This window comes from Molothrus aeneus, chromosome 5 (assembly GCF_037042795.1).
Source record: "Molothrus aeneus isolate 106 chromosome 5, BPBGC_Maene_1.0, whole genome shotgun sequence".
Taxonomy (NCBI): Eukaryota; Metazoa; Chordata; class Aves; order Passeriformes; family Icteridae; genus Molothrus; species Molothrus aeneus.
In genome coordinates, this window is record NC_089650.1 from 1,352,483 (window position 1) to 1,379,453 (window position 26,971).

Below are 26,971 nucleotides of genomic sequence, written 5' to 3' on the forward strand. Positions count from 1 at the left end.
GCAGAGCACACAACCCCTGACCCTGCCACAGCTGCACATCCAGATCAGGGCTTTGCCTACATCTGCCTGTGGGCAGAGCCTGGAGCTCCCTGAATGAACACTTGGTGTGCTCTGAGGATGGCAGGTCTGTTCTGGGCATTCACACAGTGCCACTTCACAGATCCCACAAAGCAAATCAGTATTTAATCAGCTTTGTCTTTGAAAGCCTGTGTCTTCTATGCTGGGAATATCCAAACATGCCTTACTCTCACAAGTTAACTCAGACACTGTTGTCATCTTATTGCAAAGCCCCCATACCTTCTCAGTGATTTCTCATGGGCAACTCCTCACAGCACTGACTCCTTCTTCACAGCACAACCAACAAACCCCATCTCTCCCCTCACCCAGCTAAGCCACTCTTGTAGCACTCTTCTCCTCATTGGACATAGCTGTGGCCTATTAAAGGCAGGCCTGTTCCTGATCTTTGGTGATTAGTACAGCTGCAACTCCTCAGGTGTGAGACTAGCTTCTGCACTATCTTTATTTTCTTACATTCTATCCCTGCACAAGACAACTTAAAATATTACACTACTTATGTAGTACTGTGCAGGTCATTTGCTTTCTGCTTTGCTCTCTCACTGTATTATTTTAAAATTGTGGGTTTGGTTTTTTCTGGTTACATCAGCTTTACAAGAGTTTGCATCCTGGATCAAAGCCTTCAGAATTGTTACTCTGCAGCCCCAACAACTCAGTGCTGCTGGTGATACTTCAAGTGCTTTACTGGACAGAGCTACTGCCAGCTACTGAGATGTTTCAAAGAGGAGGAAAAACAAAAGTCTTTTAAAAAAGGTCCCTGAAGCCCAGTGAGCACCTTGTATGATCAGTCAACTTATTACTGCTTGTGATAGGTGAGGTTTGAAAGCTGGAGCTCAAGCTGGAGTTACAGTTTAGAAAGGTTCCCTCAGGATGAAAGGGGGAAAGGGCAAGACACAAGAAAAAAGTCAGATTCTGACATGCTAGGTTCATTCTCCCAGCAGTAATTAATAACTCTCAGTACTTACCTATCTACAGCTTCCTTAAAGTGTCCTGTGTCCATGCCAGCTTTCTCTGGAGTCACTGAGAACCAATCCAGGTGGAAAATGTACCTAGAAAATGATGCTTAATTCACCACAGCATGGATCAGCACTACCTTTAATTACAGTATTCCCTTCCCTGGAAAGAGGGAATACGTAAAGTTTTTTTGTAAATATAGCCACCACACATGGCAAATGTCAAGATTTTAATGACACTCACTTTCAGTACTTTCCATCTTCAAAAAGCTCCCCACTGGTTAAAATATTTGGGAGTAATGACTGTTCAAAAATGCCCTGTGAAGTAAGTGCTCCAAGTACAAAGCTGTTTTCTGGCATTCTCTCCCTTTACTTCATCAGCCCCAAACCCTGAGAATGGGAGCTGCATTCAACCACTGCTACACACTCCTGGCATATTAAAAACTCCTTCATGGTTAGCAGGTAGGTACTTTTGCTGCTTAATTTGTCCAGCATTTTACTGTAAGTGAGAGAACTGGCTCAGCCTCCAGGCTTGGCAGGGTAGGTGCATGTCTGCCACTTCAGCCTTGCTTTGCTGTTCTTACATGACACACTTCATCCAGATTTTATTTTTTCTTTTAGTCCAGCCTTCAAGAATTTATTTCATAGCAGCTCCCATCTCTGAGATAATTACACTTAGTTAGCTGCACTCAACACCAATGATTACATAACGTGCCACAAACAGGTGCCAATTAAATTCCTTTACTGGAGACAGAAACATTGAATTTGAATACAGAACATTTGAATACAGATTTGATGAAGGAAAACTGCAAATAGTATAGACTGTTTCTAATGCTAGCAAAATACAGTTCTTACAGGATGTACAGACACACAAATATAGTGCTTCTTTCATGCCAGATGGTCACTACGTAACAATGCCATTAGGAGCTCTTAATTGTGCTTCTAAAAACCTTTAGAGAAGAATGAGGTAGAGTTTCCTTTAGTTTATCCAGTACTTTTTCACACATCTGTCCTTTACTGCTTTTATATGCTTCAGATTCTTGTAAAATACCAAGTTAACTTTCAGCATTTGAGACAGAGACCCTTCAGAGGTGTTTACTTCTCCCTCCCTAAGCTGCTAATTTCCCACTCCAATTGCAGTAACCACTTCTGCACCCTCCTAAATGCTTCAAAGGTCAGGTAGATTGGGACTTCTGGCTTTCCTACAGAAATTGTCTGTAAATAGCGTCAGATGAAATTGTAACTTTGTAGCAAAGAACATTCTGCATTTTGTCACCCAATGCCCAAGGTGAGTCCAAGCCACCTCCCCAGGAGACAAAGGGAACAGATCCACCCTTTGTGAACATTCTGGATTAGGAATAGTGTTAATGATGTGTTTGTCTCCTACTTGCAGCTCCAGTCCACCACTGGGCTTGATACAAATGATGGGAAGAGAATCCACGAGTGACCTGTTAGAGGGTATGGAGCATGAGCTGTTTGACCAAATATTCCACTGCTTTACAAGATGTAAAGGTGTTGCAGCTTTTGGTGAAGATACAGGGGCCCGAGCTGAAAATGTAGGCACAATGGAGGTGTTTGAGCAAGTGAAGAGCATTAATACCAACTTAAATCCCAACATCAGTCTCTGATTCTGCTAGAGTTGTGGTGGTCCCTCAGTGGACTGAGCAAGAGGGGCTGTGATGTGCTGCTGCCCTCCTGCCTTACTAGCACTGAAGGCTATTTTCATTTTCACTCTTGCTCCTGCCATGCCTCTCCCTGACACAGCAGACTCCACTCACTGCTCTGGCCTTTGCTGCCAGCACTCAGTTTAGCACAAGCAGGGTGCAGTTATTTCACCCAAAACGATCACAATTCTAGTGGTGACCAAATCACAGTGACCAGGGGTTTGGCATACACAAAGAAAGTGATTACAGAAAGAATAAAAATGTTTAAGCTACTGCAATGTGATAGTGTAAGACAACAGTTCAGCAACACTGTATCAGAACTCTAAAATGAAAAACAAAAGTTTTATAAAAAGGTGCAAAGTTTAAAATATTCCATGTTCACACCTCGATCACTTTGATCGTAAAAGGACAGAAAATCTGTTTCTGCAAGAACTGCCTGAGAAAAGCTTCTGAGCTCCTCTACCTCCACCTGAAACGACTGCTCTAAGCCTGACAGAATCAGGAACTATACAGAGTTAGTGTTAAGAGAACCAGCTCTTAGAAACTTCCCCAACTCTTACTAAGAAACAAGCAATAAACTTATTTTATCAACTATTCCCTGCATACCTCTTTGGTAAAAACCAAAAATGGCCAGTGCTGGTAAAACATTTGGAACACTAGTCAAATGCTTGCAAAAAGTTGTCTTCCCTGTTTCTACTTTAGCTTTACCCAGCAGGTATTTTAAAGGCTTTAAAATTTTAAATCAAGGTCTTAAATCTTCCTTAAGATCTTCTCATGAGCATGAAATTTAAGAGACTTTGTTTTTTTTTTAAAGCATGGCACAAAAATGCAGGATTGTGGTAAAATTCAGATATGTTAAATTAAATTTTAAGATGAGCAAAGAGTATAAATTCATGTTCAGAGAGAAGCATGCTGTTACTACTGGTGAATATAATTACCATTATTCTTTTAGTATATTCGGGTGTGCCCAAAATAGTGTTTTAATATATTTGGGTTAGCCTTGCTAGAGTGATTAATGAGATTTCTGTTAGTATCTGAGCTACTAATTCCAAAACTTAATTCCAAATCTACTGACTGATCTTATTTCAAATCTATTTACTGTTGTCATTTAGTTTTGCTCCTCATCTGCTAGGTCCCAATGTGCCTGACTGTTCTAGCTCAAGGTAATGGCCAAGTTAGTTTTGTTTATGGAGCTGGGATATATTGGCCAGTATATTGCCAATATATGTATCTGTACTATAGATGGCACTCAGATTTTGCACAGAGAAAATATCCTGGCATTCCTACTAATAAGAATCATGCTCACAGCAAGGCATGGACAGGTGGACTGCTACAACAATATTTTTTACCAATGCAATGCCAGTGTTCTCTTCTGCTCTAATGGCTAAAAACACAACTTATTAAGAAGTTTTCGAGCTTAAATGATTTAGGACCTATTAATTATTTTTCCACATCTGGAGGTTAGAGACAAAATACAGTAAAACACAGGTCTTTCAACTTCCCAAACTGGTAAGCATTGCAGTTCAGCAATTTTTTGGATATGATGGATAAAGAGGTCTCAGTGCTACATGACCAAGTGCACCTCTAAGTCCCATGCTCATGACTTTACACTGAGAGGTGTCATGATTCCTTCAAGCATTTTTCCAATAAGATAGCCCAGTCTGAGATGAAGTTCTCTTGTTAAGATCATTCTGCATGCTAATTTTTATATTCTGAACTACATTTGTTTCATATTTATGGCTCTACGCAGCAAACCTTGAATGTATTTTTCATTTAAATAACATTTTTCTCTGCATGACCAAGTTAGCGTATTCTAATGTAATCCTTGAAATACTGGACTTTACATGGCATATTTCTTGTTACTTAAAAAGCTTTTTCTGGAAAGCTTAATTTGATATGTAATGAAGCAAGTTTTTAAGCAAAAGTTTGGATTAGAGTTAGAAGTGGTATAAGTGGTACTACTACTGCTCTGCAGCCAGAAAGAATTCAGGTAACTTGTCCAGGGTCACAAAGTCTGTTCAGGATTACATGTCCTGGTGGTAAAGCACAAATCTGATCCCTCAACAGCTGGAATATGAAAAAACTGCCTTTTTTTTAACTGTCACTACTGCTAAAAGCAAGAAGAATGCAAATTTGCTCAAACAGTCCCTTCTAGATATGAGACAACAATAGCAGGCTGGGGAAAAAGGGGTGCAAGTCTGTGTGAAAGGAAGAGAAAGACAGCAAGGACCAGGGTAACAACTGTCTCAGGGCATGCTCAGCTATCATTTCAAGCTGCCACCTCTCAGGACATCAGCCTGCCACCAGAACACTGACATTTACCCTCAGCAGGGTGGATGCCATGCAGAGAAAGGCAGTGTACCAGAGTGCCAGGCTGTGCCACCAGCTCTGCATCTCTCTGTGCACTACCCAGAGCAAGGCACTGACAGCTGACACTCAGGAACCTGCTGGGATGATGCAGATTGTTTTGGAGAGGCCACTGAATTCAAGAGGGCTCCTCCTCTAATTAAGCAGCTCTGAGATCAGCCCTGGCTGGTTTTCTGTCTACCTCTTGGTAGGTAGACAGACATTTCAAATAACTTGCACTCCAAATTACTTTTAAGTATCACATTTTTCCAAATTACCATTCTTCATGCCTGAGGATAAATAATAAAACTAAGTACACAGGAAGGGATCTATGATATCTCTATGTTGAATTAGGCAAACCCAACAAGATGTTATGTACAAAGAGGAGGAGTGGCTGGTAACTGATTTTGGCTTGAGACAGTTGAACAGGTATAAACAATGGCTGGGCAGAGAGATCTCACTACCTTGCTTGTGTCTTACCAGTCTTCCCTTCTATACCCAGAAAAATCCTGTTTGCTTTGCCCTGCTCTGGACTGAACAGGTTATCTACCCCAGGAACCTTTATCAGCATCCTCACCTGGCTCTGTCCCTGCCAATTTTCAATGAATTTGCCTTCACTGCAGTTAACAATCTGGTTAAGTAATACCAGTTGCTGAAGCCATAATTCTTGGCACCAGAACAGCTTGTATGAAATGCCAATTTCATGAAAATTCTGTTATTTGAAGGACTTTTTTCCTAGTCATGAATCATGCGAACCAAACCGAAAATTAAGGACACGCTCAATACTGAAAATAATAATCAAAAGAATGCAGAGAAGAAAGAACATATGAAAATTAGATTTCAGTATTATCATTTTAAAGTACCAGTGTTTGTAAAACATAAGCATGTGAAAGGCTGAATCTCATTTGATCAACCCAATTAAACATTAAATAATTGCAGCCAATTATGCAAATATCACACAACAATATTAATTTGATCTTTTTTGAACGGTTTCAAATTTTCCTAATGTTAGACTATCTTATGTCTTAAATGATCAATTACCAGAACCATAACTAAGTGATGAAGAATGGATAATTGCCTAGTTATGATGTACCATACTCTTTCTATGTAAATCTGTTGCAATTAAACAAATAGGGCACATGGAGAAAAGATGTGCAGATGTTCTTTTACAATCTGTTACTAGCTCAGGGAATACCACAGCTCCCTCCTAAATTTTACAACTGAAAACAAGGAGAATGCAATATCAAATACTGATTGTTACTTACACATGTTATTTCTTTCTTTTGGTTAATGAGATAAAATGCACTGCCAGAATTCAGAGTAGGACAGCATGCAACACAAGAATTTCCTGTACTATATACTGACCCATCAGCTCTCTTCTTTAGGTTTCAAAGTTTAAAATCTAAAACTTATTCCCCTGGTTGGAAACAAGCACGGCCTTGAGCTGACACAGACAGAGCAAGGCAATTAACCAAGATGTTAAAGACAACAATTATCGCACACACACTCCACGTTTTCATTCTTCCCTGGGAGAAAAGACCACTCATTTCTGTGGGTCATTCCACCATCAACTCTCCTCATTTTGAGTCTCCATTAGCAGAAAAAACAGAGGTGTCTCTCTGGTCAGTGCAGGAAACAGTGCAAAACACAACAAATGAAACCACCTGTTTCATGTTAAATAACTTGCAACTGATTTAACAACTTGAACAATTTAACAGCTTCCAGGTTTACATTTCAGTAAAGTAATTTTTCTAACTGGTCCTTATTCATTCTGCCTAGTGAATAGATTGCTGCTGGTATACTGAGGCCTTCATGGGGATTTCTGATATGTGGTATCATTAATCAGCTCTGTCAATGCTGTGATGTTCAGGTATTGCACAATCACTTTGCCATGCATCTGAACTTAAGATATTTTCACTTTTCCATTTGCTGATAAATCAAAGATGAACTTAAGGGAAGGAATAGATTGTTCAGTACCAGTAAGCCACAAATGGCTGCTCATTACATCATCTTCAGAGAGCTCCACTCCACACTCTGGTTAAAGGCACTCTTAAATTTCAATACTGGTCTCATTGCATAAAACTCTCTACCCCATGCTGCACTTTGACATATTCCCCATGTTTATATTACAGCCATCTAATTAAATAAAAGGAAAGACTACTAATTAAGTAAAAGACTACCAGCAGCTTATAACACACAGCAAGATACTGAACTAAGACCAGCAGAGGATACAAATTCAAATGTCACAACACTATGGCTACTGTGAGTGAAACAACATTTTGTGCTTGCAGTTGTAGACTAAAGAAAAAATTATCCATCAATTTTTAACAATAGTTACATTGCAGAGAGAACCTTCAACTGTTCTTCATTAAAAGATCAGACTGGACTGCAGTCAAAGACAGGAAAAATCATCTATGAAGGAGCAGAAGAAAGTGATGGCTAAGGAGGGATCTTCAAAAGGTGACCAAAAATGAACAGGAAGCCATAAGGCTGCTCTTTAACAGCTGCATAAGGCATGGATGGTCCACTAGAAATTATATTTTACCTTTTTAAACTATGTTAACAAATGCCAGTAACTACAAAAGACTTATTAAGCATGAAGAGATACTGTTGGTCTTAAAAAAATTAAAGTGCTAAATGTTTCCCTTAATACTGGTGTATCTCTACTGCAAACTAGAACAAGAAATGTTTCACTTTTACTTCTTACAGGACTCCAATAAAGTGTCAATAAAGTTCCACCAGTTTTATACTGAAGTAGCACTTTGGAACATTGATACAGAATATGGTTATCCTTTTTGGCAAGAGGTATCTTAAAGCTGTTCAACAAAGCTGTGTGCAGAAGGAGAGAGCTAATAAATATTACAGGATGGTCGCTGGTGAACATTTGCAGGAGTTACTTCCCCAACTGTGGGCTACATGCTCTGTATTGCTTCCAAAGAATCAAGGCTGCATGTGAGAAAGCAGCGTGCTATGAATTATCTGCTTAACCAGAATGAGACCAGGGTTTGAATGAAGCCTCTTTCCTTCCAGACATGTTCTGCTGACAACACTGCTTGCTCCTTAACAGGAAGGCCCTTCTACAGTACACATGGCAATGAAGGCTTGATACAGCAAGTAGGTGAAAGGGACAAGGAAAACATTTTTCTGATCTAAATTACGTGAGTGAGTGATGGAAGAAATTCCTCCATCCAAAGGTTTGCTTGCTGTGAAGAATGGTTCAATATTCACAGCCAAAGTTGTCTAATCTCATTTTCCTAGACATTCACCTGGAAGGCAACACTGTGTCTGCAGAGCCCAGCTCTGGTAGGCAAAAGGGGAATTTTAATCTCATTTTTAAAAGCCTGACACAGCCTTTTAGATCATGTCTAGGAGGATGTACTCAACTCCCAGAGAGGAATGCACTGCCCAAGCAGGCACTGCAAATCCCCACAGAGGGAAGGGCAAGAGGCCAGCAGGGACCATCCTGCAGGATTTTGGGCTAAAGGTCAGAGTTACTGGACAGAGTAGGAGGGCATGTGCCAGGCTATGCAAACTCAGGAATCTCCCATAGCAGCAGAGTATGAAAGGATGGAGTGTATGGCTAAATTTGTTTCCCAAACACAGAGCAAAAGGCAGAATAATGTCAACAGAACCCTGTGGGCAGCTAACAGGCAACATCCTCTGCTGGTGGAGGCAGTAAACAAACCAAACTGAAGAGCAGTTGAAGAGCATTTTACAAGTTTCCAGACTGTATATAAGGAGGCACTAAGAAAACCATTGGGAAAGTTCTATTGCTAACATTTAGCACCTCTACCAAGAAGACAGGCTTCTACCAAGAGGATTACAGTAGAAATCAAAATGATTGTGTTCACGTTTGCCAGCTTGTGGAAACAATCATCCTGGGGAGCAAATTGATACTGGGACTATGCTACACACTGGCAGCTACAGAATTTGTCACTGTTCAGATGTCAGGTCTGTCTGGAGGCTCTGGACTCTGCCACCTTCATGACACCAGCATTGCCCAGTCGCTCTCTTCTCTTCCATACTGAAACAAAGAAAAAATGAAGTTTAAGAAAAAAAGTTAAAAGAATCAGTGTATGTTTACAATAACTTCTTAGGTGTATCCTCAGAAATGTTCATTTTCACTGCTCTGATAGTAGTTTACATTATTTTTTATGCCTTTACTTGCCTTTGATTTGGGCACAGACTAAAGACAGCTTGCTTTACCCATATTACAATAGCTGGTTTAGGAAGGAGCAGAGCTGATACTTAGTACAGATGACACAGAACAGCCCTGCTTCACTTCCATCAGTTTAATGCAGCTACTCCCTGAGGCCTGCTCACTAATTCACTCAGAAGTATGCCCCTGCTGAAGCTCCAATAAACAAACACATTTCATTTTATTTCTTTTTATTGTCAAGGTGGCTTTTTATTACAGCATTCTGATTGAACGTGAAATAAAACCATCACAAATAGCACAGAGTACAATTAGGGAGAATTGTAATCCAAAATAAAACAAGTTGTCTTTCTGTACACAAACAAATGGGATCACCAGGCAGAAATGAAGGTAACCTATGGCATGCAGCCATATCCACTTCCAGGGGAGCATTCAGCCCCAAGGCAGCACTTCTGACAGCTAGACTGGTTCTATGTTCTAAAGCTCTGTCAGAAGTCCTGTAAACAATGCTCCAGAGAGACCCCAAAACACACACAGGGCTCAAGCAGGTAAATAATTCAGAGGTGGAGGGACAGCAGCAGATGGGAATCCCTTCCCTTAGAGTGTAGTACTCAGGGAGCTTGAAAACACCTTCAACCAAGAAAATGAAAACTAATTTTAGAGGCTTTATGTAGGCTAAAAAGATGAGTTAATTTCTCCAGAGTGGAAAAAAGGAAGTTCCTCCAATACAGGTTCTGCATCAGCAGGAAAAGTGATAACAGGTCACTAAAGCAGGGAAAAGACAATAGCTCCAAATCAGAATGAGCCAGAAGAAACACACTTACAGATCCACAAAGGAATGGTGTTCAGTGGGTTTGTGTTTTACCCCTTACTCCAGCAGGCAAGGCTCTAACTGACCTTCAAAATTATCACATCTACTTTGTCTTTTCATTATTAATTCTGCTGCTCCTTTTCTGCAGCTGCAGTTATCTATAAATTTTGTCATCTTTAGGCAACAGTATCATCCAAGGCTCCAATAAAGAAATTGTGGTAGGGACCAGTCTGAGCTGCCATTTGACTAGAATTTGCACCTGCTCCCAGAATTAAGAGGGGAATGAAGCTGCAATACCACAATGAAAATAATGTCTTTCTGCAAATAAAAGCAGATTTAGCTTCCATTTTTAATTCTGTCAAGGGCTTTGTGATCTCAGGCTAGTAAATCCAGTCCCTCTTCCACTGTCCACCACCTCCAGGTTGTTTTTTTGTGAAAATTACCACATACATGGTCCTATGGTCCTTTCCTGGTTGTTTTTCACTGCCCAGAGAAAGAAAGGGGCTTTGATTAAATGTCTCTTTTCTGCTGTCTTGCCTGCAGTGTTTAAATGTATTTAGTAACATGTAGCATAAGCAATATATCTTATTTTCTACCCATCTCTTCCAAGCTCTTCCAACTTAATCCATGTCTTAAAAGGACACAGCAAAAGCTTGTTTATTCTCAAAGCATGGATGCAAACTCACAGAAACATGAGTGGTGTTTCAGTGAGTGTATTTCCAGAGAAAAGAACCTCACCCCTAAATCTACCAACTCAAGCAGCTATGGAAGAGTGTACTGTTACTAATTCATTCATAAGCACACCATTAATTTATATAATGTATGTTCTTTAATTTGAAGTCTTTATCAGGCTTTGGTAACCATGACATCCATTCAGTGACAGGAAGGGAAATGTGCATTGCAGTGCAACCACTGTCTCTCTCAAGTGGCATGAGAAATTGAATCAGTTCTGCCCATGAGGTTCTAATTTGTCATTCCAGCTTTGGTTCCACTGAGCAGCTGCTCACATCTACAGACATCCCAATGAACAGGGCAGACTTGCAGGAGAGCAGCATGAAACCAGACTTGGAAACACAACAATGAAGAGAATATGGAAATAATAAAAGCAGCATGCACTCTACACAAGGGAACTGGTATGACCACACTGGATTATGGAGCCTGCACCTTTGGTCACAGGTTCACATGCAGGATGTGGTGGTGTTGAGAATTTCCACTTTTTAAAAAATTCCCATGGTTCAATGGGTGATGAAACATGAAATGGATACAGTGCCCCAGTTCAGGCAGCAGAACAGCACAGAGACCAAAGCTGTGTTTGACTGCTATTTCTATTGCACTTTATGCTTCAAAACTGGAAGATTCTTTGGAATTACAGCCTCAGATTGTCCAAATGACTCGACAATAATCCAGTGATAATGCAAAGAGATCTGTTATTTTTTCCTCCTGGTAGAGAATATAGAAGTTCTTGGTCAAAGATTCTCCTCTAACAGGTTAAGGTTATTATGTAGTCCATTTTTTGTGTCACAGCATTGTTTTCTGCGAAACATCAAGTCCTTCTGGATATAAACCCAGCTCCCTACAGACAGAAATGTGCAGAAACACAACCAGCAACCACTGATTGACTCTTAATGGGGAATCAACCACCAATCTCTTTAAAATCAATGATTTTTAAAATGGTTTTCAATGATTATGTCTTCTAACTCTCCTGATTTTTTTAAAGAAGGAAGAGAACCCAGAATTAAGCATAGACATAATAGTCCAGCATTTACCAGGAGTAACAAATTTACTCCTGGCATGTAACTGATGAACACAGACTAGGTGCACAGCTGAAAGGTGAAAAGGTCCACATCAACAGGCAAGCGAAGTGAAAAGGTCCCAGAAAGATAATGCTTAGCAACAATCCACACTTTTTCAGCCTCCTCCTGAGCCTTGGCTGGTGGTGGAACACCAGGGTGGATGAGGCAAGAGGCAATGGGCAGGAAGTGATGCCCAGGAAGTTCCACCTGAAGATGAGGAAGAACTTGTTTATTGTGCAGGGACTGAGCCCTGGACAGATTATCCAGAGAGAGTGTGGAGTCTATCTCACTGGGGATATTCCAAAACTGGACACAATCCTGGGCCATGTGCTCTGGGATGACCCTGCTGGAGCTGGCACCAGATGACCCTGGTGGGCCCTTCCAGCCTGAAACATTCTGACCCTCTGTGAGCAGGGAGGGCACAGGACGACCCTCAGGGAAAAGGCTGGATACCTTTGTCTTCCACTGCTCACTGTCTCAAGGCAGAAAGACAAAGACTACTGGCAGGAACATAAAAATTTCAGTGGCAAATCTAAGAACACTTGGAGCCAAAAATGTAGAACGGAAACCATCAGAGTCAATTTGAAGAAATCCTGGCAATACTGCCAAGCAACTGCTGTAAGATCTTAAATAAAGGGTCTTTGTAACTTGCTCAGCTCTTCCCCTATCCCCAAAACCCCACACCATGAACTACACCAAATAAGGAAAAAAACCCAGGAAACTTTGATTAAAAGGGCTGCTGCTCACTGACTTCACCTGAAATGGTTCCTGAAATGCCCAGACATGGAGACAAAGCACAGACTCCACACAGGCTTTGATATTTAGCACATGATAGAGGAGGGAAGTGCTTTAAGAATGAACAGTGACCGTGTGATTGGAAAGATAATGAGAAATGGAAATGGTGATGAGCTGGCCGTTCCCAGTGAGTGTTTAACTGCCTCAGTGATTAACCTGTACTCATTTGTGATTGTGGTTCAGATGCTTCATAATCCTGTCTTCTTCCCCTAAAAAGCAACCTCTAACATCACTATTAGATTTCACTGATAACAGTAATATCTTGCAACTCTTACCCAGCTTCCAAGATGAAGTATAGTGTCGTTTTTCCCTCTCATCTCTACCATACTTTTTCAAGGAAAGAAAATTGGCAGAATAATCACACTAGACAAAGGGTCTACATTATTATATAATACCATCTATAGCAGCACTACCAAAAGTATTATTTTCCACTCCATTCAAAGGTTCACCTTTTGTTATTCTACCTGGTTATAGAAGAGGAAACACCTTACCTGGATATCAGTTAGCTTATTCAGGAAACGGGTTGTTACCTCAGGCCCATTCTCCATGGTTGGGATGTCCAAGTGCTGGCATGGAACAAAGGAGAGGGAGAAGGGGAGAGAAAGACAGTAACATGTTATTACATGTTATTCTTTATAGCTTTACATATATATGAATACCTTATGGTTGCCAGAAGTTTTAATAAGTATTTATCATGCTGGCTAGCCCCCCCTTATGAGTAGAAAAGGGTGGTTAGTTTGGGGTTTTGTGTTGGGTTTTTAGTTGTTTTTTCTTAAACAGGAGGGTGGTGCTAAGCCAGTGAAAAGTTAGAGAGTTAAACTGTTATGCTCCTGTTCAAGAAAGACTAACCTAAGCCTTCCAAGAGATCTGTCCAAAATAGAGGGAATATTGTGCAGGCAAGAGAGGTAACATTATATACAGCATTTCATTTCAAGGTATATGGTGTAGAAATACAACACTTATGTTTACAGTACCTCTCACTCAGCACCTCCATGTCTCATATTATCTTAGCACCAGGTAATATCAATACATTTATTCTACTTGATTCATTCAGGAAGTACCACCTAACAGACATTTACTGTACATATAGACAAAGCACAACCCTTTATGCAGCTGCACTGCTCCATGTGCTCTGAACTAACTTTGTGCTGACTAAATAACCCCAAATCAGCTTCACATTCTGAATGCCTGGGGAATTCCACCTGTGCAGGAGCAATCTCCCACATGGTGAACAGTAGGTGAAGGCAGCTGGGCACTGCCTTGGAACAGCTCTTCCACCAGAGCTGGGATCCCTGCAAGGAGGGTGAACAAGAGAGGAACCTGAGAAGGAAGGGCAGCAGTGGCTCAGAAGTTTGGTTCCCTGTAAAAGTCTTTTCTCTCCTCACCCTTCCCAGGTACCTTAGCAAAAAATAATGAGTAAAAGAAATGTGGAAGAATGTCTTTTTCTACATTTGCAAACAGGCTGGGAACTAGTGTTTTCTTTCACTTTCCCAGAACTTGAGATTTTATATTTTCAGCTATTAGGAAAAACCCCAGAAGACAAGAGGGAAAGCTCCCTTCTGACAACCAGTAACTCACTTGGGAAACAACACACTGACACTGTTCAGCCTTCCAGGCAGTGCACCTTTTCTATCTCCCTTGGTTTTGGCTTTCAGTTGCAATTAACTGTGATAAAATTCAGAAGAAAGAAGGAAGGGGTAAAAAAAGGAGACATTTCCTTACCTTGCCCTTATATAAAATTTTAGAGATGGGACATACAATGCAGGCTGTTCCAGCACCAAACATCTCCTTCACCCTGTTCTTTTCCAAGGCAGCTGTCAGGTCACTCATGGTGATGTATCGCTCAGACACTTTGAATTCTCCCTGCACAAGAAGCAGCAACCATAAAAATGGAAAAAGTTAAAAACCCATTACTGTTTTGTTTTCCAAAACATTTCCAATAGGACTTTTAGCCTAGTGACAATAAATCAAGTTTTGACTCTGATTTTGTGATCTTTTCAAACATGCCAGTGTCACACAAGACAGATTTTCATCAAAAGAATACCCTACAAAGATGCCAGTGGCCTGCCAGATGCAATGCTGATCGTTAAGTGGCACTTCCCTCTGGTTTGGTGCAGAGTATCAGTAGCACATTAGGGAATAACAAAGAAGAATTGTTATGGGACACTGGATCTCTCTATTCATGGTCTCTAGCATGTTAAAGTTTGTCCAAAAATTACTCAATTATCTCAATTTGCATCCCACTCTCAGACAATTCCTAAGCAAGATACATTCTGTTGATTAATCTCACCTGCCAGGCCAATTTAGGTATTTTTTAAATCCCTAGTAAAATGTTCTGCTGTGTGCAGCCTGCACACAGCTATCACATACAAAAATTAACTGTAATACAGGTATGAGTGAGGCCATTTGCACTGCAGTCTTAATTCTGGGAGTGTTTTACCTTCTACAATGGTTGAAGTGTGCATAGGAATCAATTGAAGGGATGTGTTTCAAGAAAAAAAATAAATGTCAGACTTAGCAACTTTTATTTCATGTACACGGTATTCCTGTTATCCCACTGTGAGCATAATCCCAGCCAAATCCAGGAGACAGGATCCTGGGCTTGATGTGCCTCTGGCTGTGCAGCATCCTTACCCAGGCTGCAATAAAACCTTTGAACACAGCAAGGCAGAGTTTCTGCATTTCAAGACACGATCCAGTCTCAAGTGTCCAAATAAGCTCTTGGATTGCTGCACTAGAGAACAGGAACAGGGACCAGACAGATGACTGCAAGACTGTGGCTGGGCAGGCTGCATGCTTGTTAGCAGAAACAAGGTTGGAAGCATGAGAACTAAATGCAGAAATAATGAGCTGATGACTGAAGTACAGCCATGGTCATGCACAGTAATTCTTTGTTTCCTTGCTCTAAGTGCTGGTACCAGCGGATTTGATGAGAATTTTCATGTTAAATACTGCATGGAGCTGCTTTAACAAGCTTGGTATTGTTCTGTGTGACAGGTGTGGGTATTCTGGTGATGCTCCTGAGAATCCCTGAATGAGCACACCCTGAGTTCCCTTAAGTTAAAGGGAGTGCATGCTCAGCAAGTTTTGTCAGCAGCACCAAGCTGTGTGGTGGGGCTGACAGGCTGAAGGGAAGAGGGGACATCCAAGGGATGACACCCTTGAAAGCAGGGTTTCTGACAGGCTAGACACAGCTTTGAGCAATCTGATCCAGTGGAAGATGCCCCTGCTCCCTGCAGGGAGGCTGGAATAGATGGCCTTGAAATGCTTCCCAATGCCAGGCTGGATGGGCTCTGAGCAGCCTGGGACAGGGCAAGGTGTCCCTGCCATGGAAGGGGCTGGAATGAGATACCTTTAAGGCCCCCTCCAGCCCAGGCCTTCATATGAAGCCAGACTGGTGTATGATTGTATGATTTAACCAAATCAGCTGAACTTTGGGATACTGAGCACCAGAAATGTTGACTTCTGCAGAAGTTATAACATGACAATTGAAACCATTACTGCCAGAACACTCACCCAGCTGCGTGCCAGATCCAAAATGCTCTGCCTTGTCACTCCTGGAAGGATGATGCCATCTAAAGGTGGCGTTGCCAGCTCATTTTCTGCCAAACAAAAAAGCACTGGTTGAAAAACAACCAAACAAACAAAAGTTTACTGCTATTACACTGAACACGAGTCCCTTACAACTCAGGATACTCCATGATTCTTTGGCACAAAAAACAATCCCCAACAACATTTATCTGGGTTCTCTATGAACACTAACAGATACTCAGTTCAGGCAAGTTGCTGCTGAATGTTTGGAACCTTCATTTCACCTTTTATTATAACCTTTAGATATTAATGTATTAAATATGTTTCTTCCCCACCTTTTGGGCAGGGAAGAAACATTTAATACATGAATATATACATGCCTAATGCCTTGTAGGTGGTTTTATTCCTCAGTGCATTGTACATACAACTGTGTTACTTTCTAATGCAGCCACCCCTGGATTCATTCATTTGGACTATCCTACCAGTGCTTCCAAGTTCCTTTTATGAGGATCTATGCACACACCAGTAACAGGAGTAACCTGCCATGCCAAAATGTACAGAAATGCTGCCCTAGAACAGGCTGTATGCTCTGCTCTGGTTTCACCAGCCCAGTGTCATTCTCCAACCTATCCCAGACTTCTAATTCCATCAGCCATCTCCTCTTTCTCATTCAGTCAGGAATATCAACATTTCCTTTTTTGGAGTCTGTCTAGCATCACTCCTCTTTGTGATGCATGTCTGGTCCTCATTCTGGCACAACTATCACAAGACGACTTTAAAACTTTCCAAGAACCACAGAGCTCACCTGATTCTAAACACTGCAAACCTGAAATTCTGCATTTGTAACCCAGTCACAATCTAATACACTCCTTTCTTTAACAGAAAACTTCAGATACTGTGGACTTTGCCACCAAAGATTGTGATTACACTTCTCTGTCTGGTGATGTTGCCACAGATCTTGCCCAGGACCTGTTTAAGCTCAGTAACATATATTAATGGATTTGAGCTAGTTTGAAAAGGTGCCAGGCCAACCCAGCTGCCAAACAGCACCAAGCAGACAGGACATGAAAGTCTCAAAATGTTCCAAGCAGGCTGCTCTGTAGAATTTTGTAAGTGTGCATATGATGCCTCCCAGCCTGGGGCCAGCCAGGGAACATCTGCTCCCCTGGGATCTGGCAGGGATGGTAACACCATCCAACAAGGCATGCCAAAGCTCATCCTCCATGGGAACTGATGCCAAAGCAGGCTCCACATGACATCAGTGTGTCCATCTCCCAAAAAACAGACTGTGAGCTCACACACTCCACTTGCCTTCTGAGTTATTTTGATGTATAGCTGCAGAAAGCAGGAGGAAAGCATTTGAGGGGAAATGTCAGGGTTTCTCTTCAGCTGCCTCCTGTTATTGTTCTGCTAGCAGTACTGCCTGCCCAGTGCCCTGGTACACCTGCTGTAGGCTTGCTCTAACAGCAGAATCCCATCAGAGTGTTTAAAAGTGTTTTTTAAATGAGCTCTTCCATGTTACAGAACTGCACCTTTGCCTATGAACACAGAGCAGGTAAGACTGCACTCCTGGGATGCCTTCAGGACTAGCCAGGCTGTAAAGAAGCTGAGAAATTCACCCAAATATGTATTTTGCCAAAGTGAACTTCAGGATCCAGGAGAACCCAGGAACCCCGGTTTCACTGATATTAACAGCTAATTTCTTTTACCAGCTTGTCCTCGGTCTTTGTCCTTGCTTCCCTCAGGCTTTTCTTCAACTCTTCCCTCATGCAATCACTACCTTTGCATCTGTTAATTTGCTTTCCTCAATTACTTTTTCACCCTTTGCTTTGTCTGCCACCTCATGCATTTGCTGCTCTCCCCTCCACTCTGTTGCTGGGGCTCTCTACTAGAACAGAAGCTGCAATCCTGATTTTGTTAGTACTGTAATTGTACAAGACACTTCTGTGGCACAACTAATGTTCCAACTACAGAACACTTAGCAAACTGGCCTTAAATTTTACCTGATTGTTCCAGAGGATCTTTTAAGAGATTTACTTTTTAATTTATGCAATTTTGAAGTGGGGACCATTAATCACCATTTCAATTGCAGCACACAAATATTAAATAATGCCCAAATACTACTGACAGTGCCTTAACATTAAAGATAGAAGCAGAGCCCAAATGTTTGCAAATAATTTTGAAGGCACAGAATTTTTCAAAACTGCACACAGCTTTCATAGCTAGCAATCTTCAGGTTGGACATATGTTTAAATTTTAAGGTTTTTTAAGGCTTTTTAAAAGCCAAGCCTATGTTCTAGGCAGAAGAACAGACATTGTGAGAGGAAGTGGTTTCAATGTCAAGAGCCTGCTGCATGATCTGAGAGGCATGTGGAAGGGACTGTAGGGTGACTAAATTTTTTACTTAGTGAACATAAACCATAAATAGGATTTGATGGATGAGGTATTTCTGCAATAGCAGGGAACCAGTTTGGCCATATTATAAGCCTCAGAGCAGCAGTGGGAATACAAGAACAGTATGGAGCAAGTCATGCTGCTTTACCAAAAATTGAGCAGTTTTTTTCCCCTACTCCCCCCTTTATGTTAAAAAAAAAAGTATTTTTTCAGGCTCCTCCTGCCATGCAGGACAAGATGTCACCTTTAGGCACAAAGGCTGCAGGGAAAGCCTACTCCCACTGAAGCACGGCTGTTCTCCAGGTCAAGCTTTACTGGGATAAGCCTCTGCTTATAAACCAAGGAGAGCAGCTCAGCTCCCAGCAGCACCTCAGAGCACACAAGGATGGGCATTTTCTTTTGATGATGATCTGCAGCTCCTGCCTCACTTTTTTTGATCCCTCTCAGCTGCAGCATTTGCACAACAAAACCAAAGCACAGCCTGAGTGAGTGTCCTTTGTGAAGTGACAGAACGCAGTGACAAGCAGTTCCAAATCCCCACGCCAAGGCACAGGCAGGTATGTGATGGCACTGGGTGATTCTCAGCCAAAGATCCCACAAATGCAATTACTCAGCACTCTGGGGGACAGCAAAGTGCTCCATGAGGACAATGCCCATGTCCTGTGAAAGGACAGGCCTGCCAGCAGCCAGCCCTCCTGGGTGGCAGGAGTGACAAGCTGTTTGCTACAGCCACCTGACAATAGCAGCATTCAGCCCTGCGCTGGTAGCACAGTGACTGGCAGCTCCTTGGAACAGCACGGTGCTGCAGCTGCACCATTCCAGCATATTCCTGGTTCAAGTACAATGAGAACATTGAATTCTAATTATGTCCCTGCTTCAGTGTCCTTCCCTGGGCACAAACGAGCCAAAATCTATTTTCATGTTTTTCCAGCTAAGCTCCACAAGGCAGAAATTTGGCCATCTATCTACACTGACAAATCAACTGCTGCTGCAACAACAAGAAAATGTCTAATATTTATCACTTCATTCATAAAGCTTCACAGACTCATACAGCACTGAGGGACTATTGTCCCTGTTCTTACAAATGTGGTAAAGATTTTGCAGAAGAACAAGCAACAGAACTGGAGATGGGAGTCTGTTGCCTTGTTCTTCTAAGTTCTTCTGATGTTTTACATTCTTGTAATGAAGTTTCTCATGCACTTTTATGTAAATAATTATTGTTTTACATTCCTCTCTGGAGGAGAAATTTGATGGACGTTTGGTTTGTCCAGTGTCATTGGAGAGGTGGCACTTTCATCCTCCAATCTACTGTCACTTTTGAAGGTCTATAAATGTTGGGAGTCAGAAAATAAACTTCTCTTCTTTTAACCTTGGAAGTTCCAGCATGCATGATGTTTTATTTTGCGTTCAATAGTGACAGGAGTCAGGTAGCTGGATCCCAACCACCCTTCATTATCCAAGGCACACTGCTTTCCCCACAAAATGCTGCCTGTTTTCTGCAGAAAGCTGACAGTTCACAAAGGTACCTATGGCACTACAATGAAACCAGTCTGACCCCTGCATCTGCTGCCATGCAAAAATTCAGTAACACTTCATTCCCTTGGAGAGAAGAAAATGACTTTTAATCAAGAAGAAATTTTCTTTCTTCTTGGGAAAAAAAAGGGAAGAAAAGTCTTTTATTTTTGCCTGTAGTCTTCCAAACCAGTTAACAGGTGCAGCTATCACAAGCATTGAATAGTTGCATACCCAATGGGTGCTTTTGAGATGCCCATATAGTTGGCTGATTTTAATAGTTAGTTTTAATAGTTTTAGAAGTTTTAATCAGCATATACCTTGCTCAGAGATGACTGTGGGTAGAGAGAGGTAAAAATAGCTTAAAGAATGATTATCCATCTTAAAAGCACCTTTTGAGCATAACTGATACCTGACTCTCACTGACATGTTTCTCTCGCTGCCACCACTGGGACAGAACTTCAAATTCTTGAAAGAAAACAGTTTTAGATTGGATGCTGCAAGAATTCTGGATATGGTTCAGGAATATTTGACTGGCCAGCAAGTGATGATGGGAGCCACTCACACACAAAGCTACAGAGCCTGAAGAGTTGCACAGCCCCGAGCTGCCTTTTAGCACGTCTGCACTGCTGAGCCAACACTCCTGGAGCCCAAACATGCTGCTGGCACCCAGGCTCATGTGTGACCTTGTGCAGGGCTCAATTCTGCCCTTCTGAGCATGGGGACAGCCCAGCAGTTCAGTCTGTTACCAGCAGGCAGCATTCACAGCTGCTCCAGGATCTCCTCTCTCACAAATAACAGCCACCCAGTAATTTTCAGAATGGGCATTTCCTTTGTTTAACCATCTTCATTAAAAAGATTATGATCTGCATTATAACACTCATTTTGTGGATTACAGTCCCAATCATCTGCTCTGTTAAAGTTTTCACACTATGTCACCATACCTCCATTTTCATTTATCCAGTAGAGAAACAGATTCATTGTTCCAACTTCAGTTATTTGGTGATCTTCTCCATAAAGCCACAAAACCTGCTGGCAGCCAAACTCCAGAGCTTCTTGCTGGGCATAAATAGCAGAACCATAATTCCTTCAGGCAGAAAAAAAAACAAACCAAAGAGTTATGAGTACCTGGCTGGGCATCTTCGCAATTTAAACAAGATTTTGGGCACATCTACCTCATGACCAAGTGCTCTGCAACAGTCACTGCCTGTCCCTGGGATATTTTCACTGGAAATACTCCACCAGTATTTTACTAGATTGTTTGTACCTACAACCCAAAAACTTTGAAAGGCTGAACAGCACCAACAACTCAAACATATCCTTCCAAATTGTATTAACATACTTCTTGTTCCATATTCTGGACATTGTCGTTATTGCAACTGAAAACCCTCAGAAAGTATTTATCTTTCTTTAGCAGTTGGCATTCTGGAGAGAGAGCAACAACTCCTCTCCAGGTTTTAGGGTTTCTTGGTGTTTTTCTTGGGTTTTTTTGGTTGGTGTTTTTTTAATTAATCTACCTCATGTCAGATCAGTGATGTATGTTAGATTAAACTCTTGGAGCACAAATAACACCAGAGGTGAGCTGGTTTTTTTCCTAATAAAATATATTAAGAGAACTAGCATCTTCAGGAAATGCAATTGTGTCTAGATTAATTCCATATCCTTTAGGAGCAAATTTTTCTTAAATGCTGCCTACAGAGTGAACCTGACTGAATAAAGCCTGCTGCTTTGAGGGGGAAAAAAACCCCTTTTTGCTTCTGACCTTCAACAACCTTCTAGACACAAAGTCAGCAGCTCCAAAAATGCCGACCACACTGAAGCCAAGTTCTCACCTCTGGGCACAAATCAAGTCAGTAATGACTCCAGATTACTGTTTTTCACAGCTGATGTATGAAGGATCTACAGGAAACAATATATTTCTAGAAGTAAGCAGAATCTCACAAACAAAGTCCCTTTCAAAAACAAAACCTCATTTAAAACCTCAAGAACAAAATCTCATTTTAAAAATCTCTTCAAAAAAAAGAAAAAAAAAGAGCATAGGTTCAGAACATCAGCTTGAACGAAGGAAATTTTTCTGCCCTCTGATTATTTTACCAGCTCAGCTGAGCAGCATTTGACAGCTACTGACTCCTGCCTAGCAAAGAAGCTCCTGGCTAGGACAATGCAAGGAAGGAGATGAGCAGCCAGAGCAGGCTGCTGCACTGCTGATGCAGCACAAAGCCTAACTCCAGTGTCAACTGCTGCAAGGGCAAGAGCCAAAGTATTACATGGACACCTTCCAGGTGCACTTCCTCAGCTTGAGATGCTGCAAAAAAAACCACTGGCTGTAACATTCAAACAAAAATACGCGAGTTGCAAAAATAATATTAGCAAAGTACAATTTTGAACTCTTTGTTGTAGTACGTTGTTTATTTAATTACTGCATTTAATGCCTCTGTTTCTGCTGGATTAGATGCTTCACTAAAACCCAAATCTGCTTTGGTAGCTGTGTAGAAAAGGCAGGATGATGTTTTCTTACCCTCCCACTTTGCAGTCTCCTGTTCCTCCTTTCCACGCTCTCACGTATTTTGGATCTGCCCACAAGGATATTGGACTAAAGGTTCCACTTGCAAAGTAAGGGCCCACAGGGCTCAGAATGACATACAGCAGGGCTTTAGTTGGCTTCTTCACTCCAAGGGAAGGCTGAAAATAAAGGAATGCAAACAAATCCAAAGTTACTGGTGTCCTTCAAACATCAGGGGCTGCACCATCAGCTTTTGAAACACTGCTCTCAGTGGGACTGCAGCATGAGAGTGCTTTTACCAGGACAGGGCAAAGTGCTGCAATGAATAAAAAATATTTCAATAACATTACCCTTATCCAAGCAACACACCAACCCTAATTTTATATACTGCCACCAGTCACTTACAGCCATTCCATTTATCTATATGCTATTCTAGTACTCTCAAACATTTTCAAGTTTTTGAGAATTCAAACATCAGCTTAACAAAGTGCTATACAATTATATGAATGTGATACAATACAAAGTAATAGAATACAATAGAATGCAATACACTAGAACACAATACAATATAATGTAATACAATACATGAATATAGTAATATGAATTAATCACACCAGAAGCCCACAAAGCCTTCTGGGGCAAGGAATGGCAACAACAGCAGTAACAGCAGTGGAGAAACCACAGTCAGCTGCATTAGTGAGAAGAACTGTCCAGTGCCAGCTGGCATTGCCAGAGCTGAGTGCTGACTCTCTGAATGCCTGAGTGACAGCTAAAATTATTTGCCTGCTAAAAATAGCTCACACAACAGCCCAGGAAAAAACCAAAAATGTCAGAGTTTTTTCTGCCCCTCCTCTCTGAGAGATGGCTTCTCACACTCCAAGTCATCACCATCAATACTTGAAGGTGCAGGAAAGGAGTCTGGTGCTGGCCAAAGTTCTCCAGGTGCTGAAAGGGTTCCTTTGGTTTCTGTCTACCCTGCTGCTTCAGAAAGACTTCCAACATGATTAACTGAGATCTTGATATTTTTGCTGATGTGATCATTCAAAAGATTGTGCAGCCTGGTTTTCTGATTGATTCAGAAGCCTAAAATTGATTCTAAAAGCCTAGCAGAACATGCAACCTGGAAACAACATGTGATAGTGGAAAGACCACAAGGGTTGGCTATCCTGAAGCAAAAGAATTTCCAAAAGCAAAACCAGGGGTAAACACCCAATTTTAATATCAGTACCTTATAGTCATTGAGTGGAGATTCTTTAATCTGAAAATCTGTAACTAGTTTAAAAGTATCAAATTAATGGAGTCCTAGAACCTATGTGAAATGTAAAATGCTCACTTATGGTAACTACTTACAGATAGGGACATGGTAGGAGTTTAGTTTATATAGTTTGGAACCTACATTCTTTAGCTTCCTTGTCCTATGCTCTACCATTGTACACTTCTGTCCTGCTACTGCTGAAAAAAAAGAACCCTGGAGGATTTAATAAAATAAACTGTTTCTTCATCAACACTACAGAACTGACTCACACATGAAACTCAGAGAGGACACATTAATAGCCATTTGCTAAAGAGCCCCTTAGAAGGTCAGTTTCAAGAATAATTGACAGACGAACTAGTCCTTAGCTCTGATGAAAGTGTCTCTTCTGAGACATCTTAATTTACAGGGTAAAATCTTCCAAAAACTTCTAAGTTCAGATATGACTTGAAATTACAAAATGTACACAGCAAGATGTGATCCATCATGTTCTCTCAGAATTATTAGGATTTTAATATTACCACGTCAGGTACAACTATCCTGACATCAGCACAACGCCAATTAACAAGCACTGCTCCATTCCCACTGTGAGTAGTGGGAGGAAACTCCGTTTATTTTCCGTGCTCTGAGCTGGTGTGCCCACTGAGTGGCACTGTGGTCAACCTTAAATTCGTGCTGGGGACTCCCAAGTAAAACCACAAAACCAGTCTGCCCCCAGACTTCATCCTGTCACCTACTGATTGCTGAATATTTCACTGTATGGATGGAGGACTTTGCCTCGTACCTAAATAAACAAAAAAAAAAAAAAAAAAAAAAGAGAGGGAAAAAAACATTTCAGACCTCAGTTCCAATGAGGGTAGGACGGATGTAGAGGCTGGCAGAGGTTGAGTAGGGCACCCACTCCTGCTCCAGCTCCACAAGCTTACGGATGCACTCCAACAGCTCCTTCTGGTCAAAAGTCTGGCAAGGAACAGAAAGAGAAAAAAGGCAATGGAACACTTTGTGGTCCTCACAGCTGCACATGCTCCAGGGAACACCTCCTCAGGACATGCAACAGTGACACACTGCAGAGGTTCACACCTTCTTTGGGTTCATTCCTTACAGAATTTAATATCCCGTGGTTTTAGCTACTGTGCCTTTTTGTGCAGTATCCTGAGTGACCTGCTCTGCTCCAAAGTGTCCTCCTGAGATGGTAAAAAGGAGCCACTGACCCTTCTTGCCTCCAAAGCATGTGGAGCCAACTGTGCAGCCAACTCAGCCGGGCATACAGCATCACCTCTTCTACAGGAGAGTGCTCTGGTTCATAGCTCCAAGCGGTCAGCAAGTCTCCCACAGTTCCCAAGTTCTTACAGCAATTAAGCTAACAAATCTGGGAGGAAGTTCACTGCCCAAGATACAATTGCTAAAAGCAGTGTTAAGTTACTGGCATGACCAAAACTAAAGGCACTCAAGAGGCTGAACAACTTAACTGAAGTGCAGAGAAGAAAAGGGAGAACATAGCACCAGAGCAAATCAGACAGCTGCCTGCATGCAAATATCTGCAGAACAGCACCCACCCCTTGTCACTGTCATATTTTCTGGAAAAATCCCTTTGTCCAGGATTTTGCTCTTGGGAAGCTGAGAAGCCTCAGAGAAAAATGAAAACAGTAATTATCTCATTTGCTTCTCCTGTGTTTTGTTCCTTTGGAATGTGGTTTGGAGATTGTTTATCCAACAGGTGGTTGTTTCATTGGTTTTATGTGAATTGATTTGACTCAATGTCCAATCAGGGTCAGGCTGTGTTAGGGCTCTGGAAAGAGTAATGAGTTTTCATGATTATCTTTTTAGCCTTCTGTAAGTATCCTTTCTGTAGTCTTTAGTATAGTATTCTTTTATATAATATATAGTATCATAAAATCATAAATTATTTCATAATTTATATATATTTTAATAAACTATATGAATCTGCCTTCTGAGAACATGGAGTCAGATCCATCATTCCTTCCTGCTGCGGGGCACCCCGCAAATACAATAATCCCTCAGAAACACTCTGAGGCAGCAGGGAGGCAACAATGAAAGCAAAACACTCACTGTTCTGATTTTAAAATAAGCACTAAGGGATTTCCTTCAGTAAGTACGATCTGTTAACAAAGTTTGATTGCGCTATCAAAGACTTAGAGTGTTTGATAAATGTTACCACTGAAAAGCTGTAGAGATGGGCACTGTGACAGTGAAAACCTGCTCTGAGGAGGCTGTTAGAAGGAGCAGGAGGTGCCCTGGGTACGTACTGGCAGGGTTGTCCTCAGTGCTGACCGTGCCATCCTGTCCATGTTGAGGGCGGGCCGGAACAGGCGGATTTTGCCATCCACTCCTCGGTACGCCTTCATCCCTTCAAACAGCTACAAGCCAGGGAGGGGAGAAAGCACACAGTGACTCAGACAGCTCACCCCTGAAGATCCATGCCAACTGGGGAAAGAAAAGCTTCACCCTGCTGCTCACAGCACCCAAACACAAAAATACTAACTAGTGAGTTCTGGCAGTACACTCCAGTGAGACAGATTTATCTGCACTAGAGGCATATAGTATAGTATCTTTGTAACATCAACTTCAGAATTCCTCATCATAACCTCATTTTTTTTCCATAATTTGGTTACAGCAATTAAAATTTGTAGCATGTGTTTGACTTAATGATTCCCTCACATCTTGACCGATACCTGAGCCAAAGCAGCATTTTCGCTTATATAAGGGATCTATGGAATTTTAATTTTTATATATATGTTAATTATTTTTTAGAGCTCTAGCCAAAACACTTATTCTATCTCTGTTAGGAAGTATAGAATAACCAATTGAGAGAATTCTTGTAAAGTTCTTGCTGGAGTTGTAGTAGGAGCTGGTTACTTATGTCCCTCTTATGCCACTATGCTGTGGAATGGGATTTAGCCTGCATGAGAGAGATGCAGCCTTACACTAAAGATAAAATACATGGAAATATTTTCTCTATATACCTTACAGGAAATCTAAACATAGTTATCCAAACTGCAGGACCCAGACAACTGGTGTTGACAATCAGAAACCCTTATCCTATCAATGCCCTCCCAGCATCTCCTAACCACATCAAAAACCACACCCACCAAATATCCAGTTATTTTCAGCTACAGACTCGTAATTTCTGGTTATACTTATAGACAGAAAACCCGTGTATTATAT

The 26,971-nt window shown here is 41.4% G+C and overlaps 1 protein-coding gene across 2 annotated transcripts in view; it reads right to left on the reverse strand.

Moving 5' to 3' along the window:
* Positions 1 to 1,753: 1,753 nt before the first annotated feature.
* Positions 1,754 to 26,971, reverse strand: part of BCAT1 (branched chain amino acid transaminase 1) — a 57,847-nt gene continuing 32,629 nt past the window's right edge. For both annotated transcript variants that reach the window (XM_066549601.1, XM_066549602.1), the window contains 8 exons: positions 26,053 to 26,163; positions 24,626 to 24,745; positions 22,549 to 22,712; positions 20,975 to 21,117; positions 16,110 to 16,195; positions 14,316 to 14,456; positions 13,085 to 13,159; positions 1,754 to 9,062 (listed from right to left, as the gene is read on the reverse strand). In XM_066549601.1, coding sequence (XP_066405698.1) covers positions 9,021 to 9,062; positions 13,085 to 13,159; positions 14,316 to 14,456; positions 16,110 to 16,195; positions 20,975 to 21,117; positions 22,549 to 22,712; positions 24,626 to 24,745; positions 26,053 to 26,163 — 882 coding nt within the window. In that variant the 3' untranslated portion in view covers positions 1,754 to 9,020. The remainder of the gene's footprint in view (positions 9,063 to 13,084; positions 13,160 to 14,315; positions 14,457 to 16,109; positions 16,196 to 20,974; positions 21,118 to 22,548; positions 22,713 to 24,625; positions 24,746 to 26,052; positions 26,164 to 26,971) is intronic.